The 16,478-nt window shown below is 46.0% G+C and overlaps 1 protein-coding gene across 2 annotated transcripts in view; it reads left to right on the top strand.

Annotated features, from left to right (window-relative positions):
* Pde6a (phosphodiesterase 6A) overlaps positions 1-16,021 on the top strand; it is a 57,620-nt gene extending 41,599 nt beyond the window's left edge. For both annotated transcript variants that reach the window (XM_075970830.1, XM_075970829.1), the window contains 5 exons: positions 9,820-9,883; positions 10,112-10,186; positions 12,095-12,178; positions 13,709-13,856; positions 15,582-16,021. In XM_075970830.1, the coding sequence (XP_075826945.1) occupies positions 9,820-9,883; positions 10,112-10,186; positions 12,095-12,178; positions 13,709-13,856; positions 15,582-15,658 (448 nt within the window). In that variant the 3' untranslated portion in view covers positions 15,659-16,021. The remainder of the gene's footprint in view (positions 1-9,819; positions 9,884-10,111; positions 10,187-12,094; positions 12,179-13,708; positions 13,857-15,581) is intronic.
* Positions 16,022-16,478: the final 457 nt, after the last annotated feature.

Raw genomic sequence — 16,478 nt, 5'->3', positions numbered from 1 at the left:
ATTCTCTGCTGAGCTATTATCTGCCTATTATAACTATTATCTGAACTATTAGAGTCAAATCCAACAAGTTAAGGGTTCTTTGAAATATGCCTCTCTCTCTCCTCTCTCTCTCTCTCTCTCTCTCTCTTTCTCTCTCTCTCTCTCCTCTCTCTGTCTCTGTCTCTCTCCTCTCTCTCTCTCTCTCTCTCTCTCTCTCTCTCTCTCTCTCTCTCTCTCTCTCTCTCTCTCTCTCTTTCTGTCTCTCTCTACTGGAGATGAAACTCATGTCTTGGCACATGCTGGGGCACCTCGGAGTTACTCTCACCCCTGGCTCCATTCCTGTGTGAGAGCTGCATACTAACCAATTGCACCACGGGAGCAAACTCCTGCCTCCGTTTCTGACGCAAATCACAAGTCTAGGCTTCTCATACTTCAAACAAACGTGTGAGTCAGGCATTCTCATGACTTCCTCCTCAATTTCTATGATTTTTCCATAGTGGCGTATAGAACTCTGGGAGATCTCTCACAGTTTCCAGTTTGTATTGGAGGATGGAGTGGCTGTAGATAGATAACCAGACGGAGAGTACATAGGAGCAGTCTGGAAGGCCACCAACCTCTCAACATACAGGTGTCTACTAGCCTGGAAGCTCACCCCAGAACTGTTCAAGAGGTTTTTTGGTTGTTGTTTGTGCTTGTTATTGTTTTTTTTTCCTCCCTGAGACAGAGTCTCACTATGTAGCCCTGGCTAGCCTGGAACTCGCTACTCAAACTAAACTGGCATTGCTAGAAATTACAGAACCCACCTGCCTCTGCCCCCAGAGAGCTGAGATTAAAGGCATGTGGCAGCTCCTCCTGGCTTACAATATAGTTCAATCTCTAGCCAGCCTTCCCCTCTCAGAAGTCAGTGAACAGGGATAAATATTCAATCCTGAAGTCAGTCGGTCCTCCAGCTCCAGCCCAAAGCTGTCTGGGGATCCCATCCTAAGCCACCTCATTGGCATAAGATAAGGTCAATCATAAGGCGCTCACTGCAAACAAGACACTCCCACCACTCAGAGGATTTAAAGGTTTTAGGAGCTGTGTGCAGGGACCTGAGGACAAAGGCCAGCTATATTTCCTAGTTATACCCATTATATGCAGTATTTTAAAAAGTCAAGCAAGGCATTAGAAATGGAGGGTTTTGTTCTTTGCCATTCAGCACATAGGCAATATCGAGGTATGTTCCTTTAAACAACCATGACCTTCCTCAGAGGATGTGCCACTATCTAGGGACCATGTTATTAGAACAAAGACAACCTTAGGAAGCACCAAAGTGACAGATTCTGTTATTTTATTTATTTGTTTGTTTGTTTGCGGTCTTTTGAGCCAGGGTTTCTCTATGTAGTCTTGGCTGTCCTGGAACTCACTCTGTAGACCAGACTGGACTCGAATTTGTAGAGATCCACCTGCCTCTGCCTCTTGAGTGCTGGGATTATAGGTGTGCACCACCACTGCCCAGCCCTGGTATGTAGTATTCTTTTAATTGGTGAAATCAAATCTCATGGTGTTAGGTAAGGACTCTCCAGAGTTATACTATAGCCTAGTTCCTTGCTTGTCTGTCTCCCTGCCTACCTGCCTGTCTGTCATTGATCAGTCTGTCATCTTTCTAGTCACCTGTTTATGCTAGACAGTGTTCTATGACACCCGAAAGGGGCAGCTCTCTTGTGAGTCACAGTTTTGGTTGCTTCCGTCTGAGGTTACTTGGCTCTATAGCTTTGGGTATGTAGCTGCATAGTATAACATGTGGCATAGGAGGCCTGGCCTGCTCTCCTTATAGTGGCCAAAGAAAAAAGAAAGAAGCAGGAACTTCTGAGGACATGGCCAACTGACCCAACTTCTTTCGGCCTAACCCCACCTCCAAACGGCTCCCCACTTTGCAAGAGTGCTGTGGGTCAGAGACCAAGCCTTCAGCACATGGGCCTTTAGGGAGTATTCAAGATCCAAGCCATATACCACTTATCTGTACATCCATCCATCCATCCATCCATCCATCTGTCCGTCCATCTATCTATCCTATGTACCTGCACTCCTATCTATCTCTACTTGCCTTAGAATTAAAAATAAATGAGAAAAAACAAGAGGTAAAAATACAAATAAAGGGCTAACTAGTTGTCATAGGGGGCATTATAATGTTCTTATTGAATTGAAAAATTCCAGGTCAGATTCTGATATGACTGCTTCAGTTGACAGCAAAAGCCTACCATTTCCAGTGATGTTATACCACAAACATTTCCATAAGTTAAATGAGCTAAATCTGAAGCTTCAATGTTTCACTGAAAGCAAAATTGAAACTCATTATGAGATAAAATCCCTTTATAAAAATAAAGCCCTGGAAGGGTGTACCAGAATTAATGATGTTTTAATATACCTGGCCATTTTCAGTATCTTGGGTTAACACAGCGCTCCTGAAGATGGATCAGAGGTGTAATTGGTAGTCCTCTGAGAACTCTTTGTTCTCTCTTGCTGGCACGCATCCCGGGAATGAAAGAAGTGAGACTCCAGTGTTGCCTTTCAACAAGATGGAAGCAGAGTGTCACTGTCAGCAGATGGGTCACTCAGGGTTAACTCAGAGAAACCTCAAAGAATGAGTGGTCTCTTGTAATGGAACACTTTCCATCTCCAGGGAACTTATAAAAATGAAAGCCCCACATAAAATAGATGCAGTCTAGCAGTAAGAAGTATTCACCCATTATCTGATTTTAAAAATCCCACTCAGGTGGGCAGTCAGTGGTGGCACACGCCAGGACTGCACAGAGAAACCCTGTCTTGAAAAACAAAATAAAACAAAAAACTCAAAAAAAACAACAAAGCCAAAAAAAAAAAAGAACAGCAAAAACTCCTACCCTATCTCACTGAGATGAAGTTCCGAAATCAATCACTTTGAGTATCAAATAATTATTTATAAAAATAGATAATATGTTTTGTTCTTTAGGCTAACTGTATGACTTAATCCAAAGGGGAAACACTAGCACTTGAAGGTTTATGGTCAGTGAAAAAAAAATCAGAACTAACTAAAACTAATCAAGGTATTTGGTTATGAATGGGTGATCAGGAAAGACTATAAAGTGCACACATCTGTACACAGATAAAAAAACATATCCACATATGTGTCCATGTATATACAGTATGAGGATACAGTTCTGCAGAAGTCAAGTAGAAATCTAAGTTTAAGGAGAGAAACTTGTGTTTTTCTGTCCCCGATGATGAGGGCTGATCTGGAGTTAGCACACCCTACATTCCTTTGGATTTGGAAGAGTGAAGTAACAACGTTCTTTTGCCGTCAGCATTTATAATGCAGTGCAGCTAGATCCTTGCAGATAGTTAAACGGATGACGAAACGGTTTCAGCTGTCCGGGAAGGCTCACATTTTTCGAAACTATTTATGTAGACCTTCAGTAAACATGGTGTGAAGACCTGGAAAGCAGGGCTTGACGACCTTGGCACCGCTGATGTGTGCGGTCAAATCTTTGTTGGGGCCTTTTCTTGTGCCCGAGGGCATGTTGGACAGCCTTACCTGCCGGATGCCAGTGAGCAGACTTTCCATCCCAGCTGTAACTACTAAAAGTCATTTCAGATGGTAGCAGGGATGCTGCTGAGCAGAAACCTCCCTGGCCAAGAAGCCCAGCCATGAGGCAATTTCAGTTACATCCATGGACTTCTGCCTCTGTCTCAGAACCACTTCCCACCTGGGCAGAGTGGAGAAGTTAGACATTTGGAGCCTTAGCGCCAGGCAGTCTGGGCTCAAGTCTTGGCTCTCACTTATTGGTGGCGTGACTTGAGCAGGTTTCGTCACCTCTCTGCCTCAGTTTCCTCTGTAGCTCAGCGGGGATGATGATGATATTGTCTATTGTTTTTTTATTCTCCCAGAGTTGGCTGGCAGTAAGTGAAACGCTTTACAACTCAGCTTAGGTAGGTGGTGCTTTGGGGCACTTCCTGTCATATAATGACATATAGATTTGGTCTTTGTTCCTGGTTCCTCACATGGAGCTTCTAAGAGCCTTGGGATTTCCTGAGCAACCGGTGATGGTATCTTTTGTTCTCATGAAAGTCACTCTTGGCAGGAGCCTAAATAGTTTCAGGTTGGGGGCTGCTTACCAGAGACACCCCGATATAAGGAGCTTGATACTTTTAGCCTCATTTCTACCCTCCAGGGAGGTGGGTGGGGAAGGCCAGGATCAAGTTAGTTACCAGTGACTCATGGTTTCATTCGTCAAGCCTACAAGATAGAAAACCTTCATAATATTGTTTAAACACAGGAGTTCAGAGACCTTCTGGATTGCACATGGAGGTCTTGTGTGGCCTAAGGGACCTTCCTTCTCCCAACCCTTCCATGCTTCTCCTTCATCTGTTTCTCAGTTGCTTAACACACAGCAAATGTAAGCAAATTGCTTCCCTGAGTTTTGTGAGCTGACCCAGCAAATTATTGAACCTGAGGGAGGTTATGGGTGTCCCCACACCTGGTTAAGACCAAATCGGACAGAAAAGTGGCTAATGTTGGATCCACTTCCCACGTGAGGGCCTTCTGTGAGACCAGACTATTAAGTCTGAGGAATCAGGGCTAACTCTAGGTGGCAAGTGACTGCCTTGAATTGTGAGTGAGGAAAATTCTGAGATGCCCTAAAGTTAGTTAGAAGGTGGGGGTGGGGTGGGATGAGAGATAGAGAGGAGAGATGATGAGATGCTATTTGGCTAGCAATTTGGTAGTCCAAACCGACAAAAAACAAACAAATAGAAAAACCAAACTTCACCTTCCTAAATGTACGGTGAAACCTTGTCTCTAAGTCACCTCGGTGCTGTCACAAGTCCACTTAGGACCCCAATCATCTGAGAAAGAACAAGCCGTTCTCCTATGCATTATTCTTCTATTCCAGACCTACCGGCTCCTCTGCGCTGTAGGTTACTGTGCCTTCTTCCCCCAAAACTCAGGTACCATGGGCATCTTCTAACCACTCCCATCCTGCAGCTGCAACTGCGAGATTTTGTTCCAGGATTTGGCCCTTTATTTTCCTGGCTAGCATCTATAATGGCTCCATAAACCATTATTTACAAGATCCCTTGGTCTGTAGAGTTTGAGTTCAACCTAAAGAAAACCCCAGCACTGTCTTCCGGTACTTTGATCGTCTTGGAGGTGCTTATGTTGTGAGCTTCCTGTGGAATGAGACCTGCACCAAACCCCTTGCTGTGTCCTGAGCCACATCATTGTGTCAGATCCCTGCCTAGCTCTTTTCTGTGTTGCCCTCTACTTATTTAATCGAAGGATGTCCCACCAACTCTTGAGCAAGGGTGCGACTTCCCACTCCTTATCAAGCCTTTTCTGTCTTTTAATTCAGTTGTCATTCTTGATTGTGACCCACCCAGGAGTTGGGAGCCCTCAGCATCCTCAGCGCTGGCCTGTAGGGCCTGCTGCCTGATTTCATAGGACTTCTGACCTAAGAATAGCTAATTACTCTTTTTGGCTTTGTTTTTTGAGACAGACTCTCTATGTACCCCTGACTATCCTGGAACTCACTATGTAGATCAAGCTGGCCTTGAACCCACAGAGATTTGTCTTTCCAGACTTCCCAAGGGATTAAAGATGTGTGCCACCAAGCCTGGAACTAATTACATTTTAAGAGGTTGGATGAATTTTTTAAAGATATCATTTTACAACAAATAAAAATAAATTAAAGCATCCATGTCCATAAATTAGATTTTATCCAGTTATGGAGAGTCATTTTCTGACTTTATGGGCTGTGGCTTCTTTTGCCTTTATGGTATCTTCTTCCATAAAAATCAATCATTACGTTAGCAAATAAATAAACATTATGTTTTATGACTTTATTGGTAGAAAGCTAATCTTGGAAAATTTTGTTATTATTTCATTTTTAATTCTGGCTTTATTGATTGGTTTATGAGGCTCTCTCCATAGCCCAGGCTGGCCTGGAAGTCACAGCAATCCTCCTGCCCCAGTCCCTCAGAGTATTGGGTTTATAGGCACGAATCACCATATCTGCCTTTCTTCTGTCAAAAGCAAGTAAAATTAAGGTATTTTCATAAGTTTCCAAAAATATGTGGGCCTTTGGCATTCTGTTGAACAGTTAGATAAGTTGACCTGGCTTTTTAATATGTCTGGTTGCTCCCACATCGCTGACGGAGTTGAGCAGATAAAATCGAGATCGTGTCCTCTGCAGAACCCAATCATTTGCCAGGACCTTTACACAAAGTTTATCAGCGCTTGGTACAGCATTTTACAAAGGAGGAAAGAAAGTACCCAAGAGACAGAAACGTGACTTACCTGGTGACAAGCTATGTGACCCCAGGATGGTAGCCCCAGAGAAAGGATCTGCTCCTGCGTACCCACCCAATCCCATGCTGCTTCAAGGCCTCCCAGGGAGTGTCGGTGCCAGCATCCTGCAGAGCTCTGGGAACTGAGACTGGAATGCTCTCTCCTGAAAGTCAGCCAGAGGGCAGGAAGAAGGCCTCTGGGCCTCACAGTTAAGTTCTGGAGGGGCCTTGAGGGTGGGCCAGGTAAAAAGCAAGCTGAGCTCTCCTCGCAGATGCCCTCCTGCATGGTAATTTGATAAGGTGATGGCAATCAGCGCTCTTACAAAACCCTGCTTTGTGCTTATCATAATACCTCTCAGGAGAAAGGTTATGACCATGTGAGATGACTGAGTTCCTTTGATACACAACCTGGTGTGACTATCACACACTGAGGTTTACGCACTCAGCTGAAAGACTTTAGGCATCTTATTCTGGCCATTGCAAGTCAAGCGAAGATGGAAGGGCAGGATTCTGCTGAGTCGGATTCCAAGCCCTTCAGAGGCTAAGGTGTGGGGTTCCTGAGGCCTCAGATCCTCCTGCCCTCTTCTTGTACACACACCCTCTTTCACTCCATTCCACCTCCACACCTCCCTCTCCCTGGGCATTTTCTTGATGATTTCTCCCACTTTGTGCCCATTCCCACAATGCTTTCCTTCCTGGGGTCTCCGAAAGAAAACACGAAACTGACGGAGTCTCTCTTCCTTCAAATCTTCCTGTCCTCTCTCTAAACAGGGTTTCTTTTTGTAGCCTTGGTTATCCTGGAACTCCCTTGGTAGGCCAGGCTAACCTCAGACTTAAGAGACCTGCCCGCCTCTGCCTCCTGAGTGCAGGGACTAAAGGTGTGCACCACCGTGCCCAGCTCGATTTGGCTTCTCTTAACAAGGCTCCCAAGGGTTCCCTGAGGATCTCCCTCCCATGCCCCAGCCTTCCGAATGTACCAGGCTTCCTGTTAGCAGGACTCTTGTGCCAGGTGTTCCCTCTGCCTTCTTTACCAAGTTAACATCTGCATCCTAACCTCATCTGACATTGTTCCCTGAAGGCCCTACTTTCTACTACTGTTACGTGGATTTAAGGTCATTAGCATTTGGCACACACCAGAGAGTTCCTATGCACTCCTCTTGGCCCAGCTCTCCTACTATATCTTAGGCGACCCAGGCAGCACTAGTTGCTATCACTCCTCTCCCCTTCTTGTCTTCTTTGATGCCTTGGACTCTACTGTCTTACTCACCGTATTGGCAAGTGAATGCATTTCTCTGGGTTCCTCTAGTGACCATGAGCCTCTCCAACTCCATGCCTTGTACAGCACCTGAGACTCTAGGACACATCTGACGGCGGGGGCGGGGACACACAACCACAACACCATCTTTAGGGCATGAGGTCTGGATAGGCTATTCTGGGGCTACATGGCCTTCTTCCAGTCCATAAACATACCAAGTCTGCCTATAAAACACGTGGACGTGTTTCCCAGCCTCCGGGCGCGTGTTTCCATGTGACACTTCAGCCAAGTAAAGCAAATATCTTGTACTCTCCCGAAGCCGCACCTGTGGTTTTAACCTGGGGACAATGGCAAAGACCAGGAGGTGGTAACTCTTGTGTGCACAGCTGACCCTTTACTTGCCTGATCTGTTGACTAAGAAGATTTGCGTGTGTCCACACCTAACATTAAACACAGGGCACGCATTCCGAGGTTACTACCAAGCATGAAGGCGTTTCTATGAAACATAAGCATTTCTGAAAGTCTATCCACTTAAGACTTACCCACTAAAAGTCACATTACATAATTAAAGAGTTTATTTAAACTTGCTAATGTTTTATGAGTGACCAAAGAGGCCTCCTAGACCAGCTGATGTAAAATGTTCCATATACAGATGATTAGTTATAATCAGGTTACAGAGAGAGCCCAGACAACAGTAAAGAGCTTATCACGCAAGCACAAAAACCCAAGTTCAGATCCCCAGCACTCATGTTAAAAAGGAAAAAAACAAGCACTGGATTATAACTGTAATCCCAGATTTGGGGAGACAGAGACAGGAGGATCCCTCAGACTTTCTGACCAGCCAGTGTAGCTGAATTAAGCTCCAGGTTCAGCAAGAGATCCTGTCTCAAAAAGAAAGAAAGAAAGAAAGAAAGAAAGAAAGAAAGAAAGAAAGAAAGAAAGGAAGGAAGGAAGGAAGGAGAAAAGTAACCGGAGAAGACATCTGACCTTGGACTCTGTCTTACACACACACACACACACACACGCACGCACGCACGCACGCACGCACGCACGCACCTGCAGACATACATACATGTATAAACTCACACACTCAAAATAAAGAAAATGTAAAAATAAGGAAGTTGTCTTTTAAAAAAAAATTCTAAGCTGAAAACTTGGTTCAGGCCCAGCCTTTCCCCACTGTTCATTCCCTCCAGTCCCTGCCCGTGGGTCTCGCTGAGTCAGGCTGAGCCCTGCTTTCTGTGCTTCATCTCTGCCAGGCATGGCTCTAGGCAAGCCCCTTTCTCATCTCTTCTGTGGTTCCTTCCTGCAGCACAGCTCTGAGAAGATGACTTCATACTCTGAGCTTTTAGCCATCCCCACCCCCTTACAATCCAACATGAACCTTAACCTCAAAGCCCGGGACAGATCACTGTGAAATGTTCTCTCCCTCTGTGGCCCCTGTTCTTCCCTATCCCAGTCCTTCTCTACTGTACCCACTGTGGAGAGATTCATGCCTGCCTTCCCATCAATGGGAGACATGGCTACTCACTGAACCTGGGGTTCTTGGTTGGCTAGCCCGCTGGCAGATGAACCCCAGGGGTCCTCCTGTCTCCCCGCTCCCTTGCCTCCAGGGCGTGGGTTATAGGGGTATCTCACCACACCTGATTTTGTGTATGGGTGCTGGGGATCAAACCTCAGGTCCTTAGGCTTGCCGGACAAACATTCTAGACTGAGCCGTCTCTGTAGTCTGACACCCTTTTTACTTTGGGAAATAAACTATCAATCTGTACGTGATGAGCAATGCCAGATGGGAAGTGGTGTTTGTGTGTCCGGCAAAGTGCAGACCCATCCTGTCTTTCTGTAAGATGGAGTCACTCAGGACAAGGTTCAGCCTGAGAAATCAGTTTATATAACATAGGGTAACTTAGAGCAGGGCCCAGCCTGATCTCAACAGTAATAGACACCCAGTGTGTTCACTGCACATACACACCATATCTGGGTGCTACAGGCTGACATTCAAGTTCATTATCTCATTTAGTCTTGTGTCTACTCTATAATGGAGGCACCATGATCATTACAGATAAGAAGAGAGGATTAGGGAGGTGAACCCAATGGCAAACCTCTGATTATATACAGAGACAAGATTCAACTCCAGCTACAGGGAGGGGAGTGAGCCCTTGTCTCACAAAATGGTGACGTCACCTACTGGGAAGGGGGCAGAGGAAAGTGGGGGACACTGAGTTCGTCGGCATCTGTAGCTTTAAGTGGCTTTGGACTGACAGAGAGTATCCTGTGCTCAGGGCCATGATGATGACCGCCTGTGACCTCTCAGCCATCACCAAGCCCTGGGAGGTGCAAAGCAAGGTATGGGCGCTTTCTGTCCTGGCAGAGAGGGGGCTCAGTTTGCTGACCACAGTTAACGAGGCTGGACCCTTTTAGCCCAACTCCACTCCCTTGGTCTCTCCAATGACAGATAGGAGTACCAGGGAAGGGGTGGGCTTCCCCTTTTGCTGAGCTTGAAACACAAATGAGGTGGGAATGGGGGTAGGAGGGTTTGGGTTCTGCCTATGTGATGGGTTCCATTTGTTGCAGGTAGCTCTGCTGGTGGCTGCTGAATTCTGGGAGCAAGGTGACCTGGAGCGCACAGTGCTGCAGCAGAATCCCATTGTGAGTAGAGAGGGGGTGTCAGCCAGTCCAATTTCTTGCCAACCCAAGAGACGTGATTAATGACACAGGGCTGGGGCCTTACCTCCGGATGATCGTTCACCAGCATAGTGGTTTTCTGAGATGGTACATGGTTCGTAGGCTGCGTTCAACCTCATTCCTTGAGAACAGAATGGGGGCCAGAAATGCATGTGCTAGCTACCGTTACTCACCCGCCTACAGTTGGAGGGCCTTGCTGTCAACATGTGGGTCCTTAGCACCCTCAACTAATTGGAGCTTGGCCAGCGGACACCAAAGTGACTGCTCTTGATACAGGGGTGTAGGGAACACTTACCCTGGCTCTGTTCTAGCTGCACAGAACCAGCTAGCAGAAGCCTATCTATCTGAGAATTTATCTTACCATTGAGAGCTAATTTGACTAGGTCAGTTACCTGGCTTCTGACAGTTAGGAACTGTCTCCAAAGGGTGGAGTTCTGAAGAAGGCCTGGGGAGGATGAGTAAAAAAGACAAAATACGGATGGGAGACAGATTGAACTCTGAGAGTGCCAAGGGTGTGTGGGTCACCGTATCGGCCTTCAGCAGGAGTCCAGGGAGAAGGAAAGGCAGGTGGAACACAGAGAGTGTGGAAAGGGGTGCTAAGAACCCCAAAGATTTGTAGTCTTCTCTCCTCTGTGCTCTCTTTGCTTGCCTTGTCTCAGGCAGATGTTTAGGACCAGGGCAAAAAGCAGCCACCCTCTTTGCCAAAATATCATTAAGAATGGCCTCTAGGCCACTTACTAATCTTCTCCTCTGAAACTCCTTGAACTGTCATAATGTACATTTTTCTCTGCACCACTGTCTTCTTTGTTTCTTTTAATATTTTACAATGAAGACTGAATAGTTAGAGATCTCTCTGTACCATTAGCCAGAGTCAACAATTAACAAAACTTGCCATTCTTGTTTTACCTACTCTGCCCAATGCTCCCTCCACCCCTTTACTTTGGACTGGGGTATTTTATGGGAATCCCAAACTCTTGGCTATTTCTTCCTAAACACTTTATCTCTAAGAGAGAAGATTTGATTACAGATTTTTTAAAAAAGCAAAACAAAAACCATAGCTAGAGCCATCACCATTTCATCCTTCCTTACAACACCAGCAGCAACATTTTACCAGTGGCTCATTCCCAGTCTCTGCTCATTTTCTCAGATGGGGAAAAAGAATTCTGTTGATTTGTCCAAATCAGAATCCAGACAGTGAGGCTCCAACTCTGAAGCCTCACAGAGGCAACAACAGGCTGCCCTAGCCTTCCTTTCTTCCTCCCCTCTCCTTTCTCCCTCTCCCTTCTTCCCCTAATTCTCCTCTTCCTCTCTCCCTCCCCCCACCTCTTTCCACCTCCATATCATTGTTAAAGATAGTAAGTGTTTGTATAGTATTTCCCACACTCTGGCTTGGTCACTTGTATTCGGTGTGCTCATTAACACATTCTCCTATGTATTCTATATTTTCTCCAAATTGTTAGTCAAATCTGGAAACTTGGTGAGTTTAGGGTTTTATTTTATTTCTGAAATAGAGTCTCACACATCAAAGGTTGGCCTTAGACTCACTATGTATCTAGTAGGATGACCTTGAATTTGTGATTACAGGCTTGTACTACCATTCCTATTATTTATTTATTTATTTTGGTTTTTCGAGACAGGGTTTCTCTGTAGCTTTGGAGCCTGTCCTGGAACTAGCTCTTGTAGACCAGGCTGGCCTTGAACTCACAGAGATCCGCCTGCCCCTGCTTCCCAAGTGCTGGGATTAAAGGCGTGTGCCACCACCGCCCAGCTACCATTTCTATTTTTGTGTGTTTGTTTTAGCAAGAATGTTTCTTAGATTGTGTGGATCCCTACTATTGCCCCCTGTCATTAACTCTTTCTCTCCCATGACAGCCCATGATGGACAGAAACAAGGCAGAGGAGCTCCCCAAGCTTCAAGTTGGCTTCATTGACTTTGTGTGCACCTTTGTCTATAAGGTAGGCTTCCTAGAGTACAGTGGACAGAATGGATAACGAACCCTGGCAAGTGTGTGACACTTTGTAGGAAAATTTTTACCTCCAGTGGCACTTGGTTCTCAGGACAGCTCTAGAGAGGGAGGTGGTAGGTACTTTTGGCTGAAGCCTGGAGCTTCGTTCTTCCTGCTGGCTCAATAAATACTCGCAGGACAAATGGCTAAGCATGCTTTTATGGACACAATGTCATTTTTCTGTTGGCCACATTATACACAAGGAGAGAGAGGTCAGAAAAGATAAGCATCTCTGGAGTCACCTATGCAGCAGGACTGGAGCTGGGGAACCTACTACCCAGGCCAGGGCTTTCTACAGTATGAGGTATACTTCCTTTATAAGGAAGAAGAACAAATGATCCCAGAGGAACCAAGTATCTCTCTTGTTGTACAGACCAAATAGGGCCTTCTGGTCAACCAGACAGCATGGCTGATGCTCACACTGCCAGCAGCAGTGTTATGAATGGGGATGCTGGGCTTCATGCTACTGACTTAATCCCAGCTACTCTTGGGTAGGTGCTGCTACTGCCCTACTATCTAGATGAAAGTGAGATTTGGCAGTGACCGTCCTAAAGTCACATCGCTTCTGGTAGAGCCTCGACCACAGCTTACGCATCTCTGGGCACAGTAAACTTTGACTGGCCCCTGCTGCAATGGACCTTCCTCAGCTCAGCAAACCTACTTTGCCAGTCTGCAATCCATTCTCTCACCTACAAATGCAGCAGTGATGAGACATCTCTCATGGGGTGAGGAGTGGAGGGACTCAAAAGACCCAAGGAAATAAACTGCCCCAGTGTGCTGTGCCCAAAGGCATTATTCAACCCCTAGAGTTGTAGGAGTTTGTATGAATCATCTCAATAACCCAGTTCCACTCAGTGAATATTTATGAAGTATTTGTATGTTCCAGACCTTGGTTCTGCTAAGCCAGAACCAACCAAGGGGATGAGGCAGTCAACGTTCCTCCATCTCTAGGTGTCATTCTCTGGAAGAGGCAGGCAGAGGGAATCATTATAAGGAAGTGGGAGTTGATTAGAGAAGACTTTGGGGGACATCCCATGAGGACTCGGTTTATCTAGGGGAGTTAGAAAAGGTTTCCCTGAGGAAGTGTTAGGGAAGTAGGAAGCTCAAGGAAAGGGGGAAGGATAGAGTGTTCTAGAAAGAGGACCGTTGTAGGAAGTCACAGGTGGGAGGAAACACTCATTAAGTGAGACTTGGGGTGCCTGGAGCTTCTGGATGGCAAAAGGCTAGAGATCAGGGAATGGCACACAAAGACTTACATTTCACCCTGAAGGAATGGCCACGAGGAAGGCTTCAAACAGGGGAAGGAGGAGCTCCCTAGTGTCAGTAGGTATGAGGGGCAGCTTACGTCAGTGCCAGGCAGAATGTACCCCACCTTGAGCCAGGGTCCTAGAGCAATGCCCCTGCTTTATAGTCTTGCTCTCTCTCTGTCTCTCGCTTCCTCCATTCCTTGCACTGTCTCTTCCACACGTCTCCTTCCCAGGAATTCTCCCGTTTTCATGAGGAAATCACACCCATGCTGGATGGGATAACCAACAACCGCAAGGAATGGAAGGCACTGGCTGACGAGTACGAGGCCAAGATGAAGGCGCTGGAGGAGGAGAAGCAGAAGCAGGAGGCGCCCAAGCAAGGTGTGCAGAAGAGGCAAGGTGGAGTCTCGGCCAGGCACACAGTCAGCGTGCGGCCCATCTGGGTCTGCACTGTTGCCTCCGTTCTGTGTGGGAGGGTACTGAGGCTGCTGGAGGCAAAGTATGAAGATCAAACCACGCAGTCAGATGCATGGCAGAATCTGGTCCCTAGAAGAGAGGCTGAGGGATGCTAGGATCCACAGTAGAATGTAAGGCAGACTCTGATTCTAAGCCTGCAGACGTTTTTGCTTAGAATTTTCAGTTAGAAGGAATTCTAAAAGCTGACGTTACAGCTGCTTGTTTATTTGAATCCTAGCTTTGCCACCATGAGGTTTGGCTTGTATACTACTAGTGAAATACGGCTGAGCATAGGAACACATGCTTGTAATCCCCGCAGAAACCAGAGACCTTGCCTCAGTAGGTGGAAGGGAAGAACTGACTCCCGAAAGTGGTCCTCTGACCGCCACATGGGCTGTGGCATGTGTGCCCTCCAACTAATACATGCCACCAGAGGGAGGGAGAGATAGAGAGACAGAGAGACAGCTGGACCTTGTGTGCTGGAAGAGAAGTTAGTCAGGGTGGAGCAGAGACATCAAGAAACCAGAGCATACAACTGACCCTAGCTTCAAATGGAATTTGTCTGTCCCAGCTCCCTTCACAAGGCACCATCTCCCCCGCCCCCGCCAGGCTTGCCATTTCTTTGTCTGTGTGTTCTACTTCCTCATAGGACTTGGCTTCTTGTCCCTGTCACACGATGTCTGATTGCCTGAGCACATGACCCTCTGTTCTCTGCATAGACACTGTCAGTCCCCAGTTCTTCTATGGGTAGGCTGGGGGTGATTTAAAAAGAACAGTTTCAAAGATTGGGGACACCCTTGCTATCTTTCCAGGGTATCTTATATAACAGTGCCCTCATAGGTGGGTTTAGCTATTGCACAAACTGTGTTTACGTAAACAAAGGGCCCTACAGTTTTTCCTTTTTAAAAAGAGCAGGGCTGGGAATTCATCATGTTGACCCCCAAACTCTTTTATGATTTTTGTCCTTTTTGTTCTTTGGTTTTGTTTGAGACAAGGTCTCACACTGTAGCCCAGCCTGGAACTTTCTGTGTAAACCAGTCTGTCGTTGAATTTAGGGCAATATTCTCGCCTCTGCCTCCTGAGTGCAGGAATTAAAGGTGTGATCCACCACACCCAGTACAAATAGTGTCTTACAGAGTGGTGACCATAGGGGGACACTGATTCAAGGAAAGACTCTAAATGAATGAATACTAAGCAAGAGCTTTGTCCCTGAGCTATGCCTCTAGCCCAGGAGCTTGTCCTTAAAATATAAATTTGCTGTCCATGTTTTAAAGTTGGGATACCCCAGATGTAAATGAAACAAAACAAAAACAGGTTGCCAATTTCTTTTTAAAAAGTTCAGATCTGGCCACACCAGTAGACATGTCTCCATGATCGTGGCTAAAACTAAACAGTAACTTCTCTCTTGTTCTCTCCCCCATGTCAGTTCCCACAGCTCCCTGTGTCACACAGGCATTCGAGCCCTGGTTGCCACGTGTCACCCTGGGCTACTTCTCAGTGGGGAAGCACTTCTGGTTTCTCTGCTTCTCCCGACTCCACCCCCACCCCCAAGGTCTGCTCACGCCAAGCTTTGAGCTGCATCCAAACAGGTCAAAGGCACGTTTGCTGCAGCTCCCTCTGACCTGCCTTGTGCTTTCCTGTCCTGCACAGCTGCTTCCGGGAACCAGGCAGGAGGAAACCCCAACCCAGGGGGCGCACCTACATCCAAGTCCTGTTGCATCCAGTAGCTGAGGGCACGGCTGGAAGGTGGCACAGCCCTCAAGAAGGAAGAGACTGCCCAGGCCAGTGGAAAGCCATATATCTTCTTGGAAAGTTAAAGAATCAGGAGTTGAGAACTGATGGGAAATACAGCAGGCATCTATATCATCAAGAGGTTTTAGACATTGTTTTTGTTGCTGTTTTGTTTTTATGCTTTGTTTTAGACAGGAACTTGCTGTGTAACCCTAGCGGTCCTGGAACTCACTCTGTAGACCAGGCTGGCTTTGAACTCACATAGACCCACCTGCCTCTGCCTCCTAGTGTGGGGATTAAAGGCATGTACCACCATGTCTGGTTTAGAGATTGTTTTTAATCTTGAAATGTCTATTGAGTTTAGCCCTATATTCCAGACTTTATATATTGACTTACTTTATTTTTTGTTCTTATAATGCTTTAATTCATGTAAGTTCTTATAATTTAGTTTTTTATCATAAATTTTTTTGCTAATTTTCAAAAATAGAGAGTTATACCTCAAATATAATAAGTTTATGGAAACTTAACCCCAGATTTGAACATCAAGCTGTGGTTAGATTTGTTTTATGTGTTTTTACATTCATTTCCAAATTTCCCCCCTCCCTTCTTCCTTTCTTCCTGGATCCCACCATGTAGCCCAGGCTTGTTTTAAACTCTCAGCCTTCCTACCCACAACTTAGCTGAAATATTAAAGGTAATTTCCACACGTATCATTTCACTCTTCTATAGTCTTTATTTTTTTATTTTTTGGTTTTTTGAGACAAGGTTTCTCTGTGTCTTTGGAGTCTTCTATAGTCTTTAGAGGAGTTAGTTTTT

This window comes from Microtus pennsylvanicus, chromosome 4, assembly GCF_037038515.1.
Source record: "Microtus pennsylvanicus isolate mMicPen1 chromosome 4, mMicPen1.hap1, whole genome shotgun sequence".
Lineage (NCBI taxonomy): Eukaryota > Metazoa > Chordata > Mammalia > Rodentia > Cricetidae > Microtus > Microtus pennsylvanicus.
Note: the sequence above shows the minus strand (reverse complement) of the source record. Positions and strands in the feature narration are given on the sequence as shown.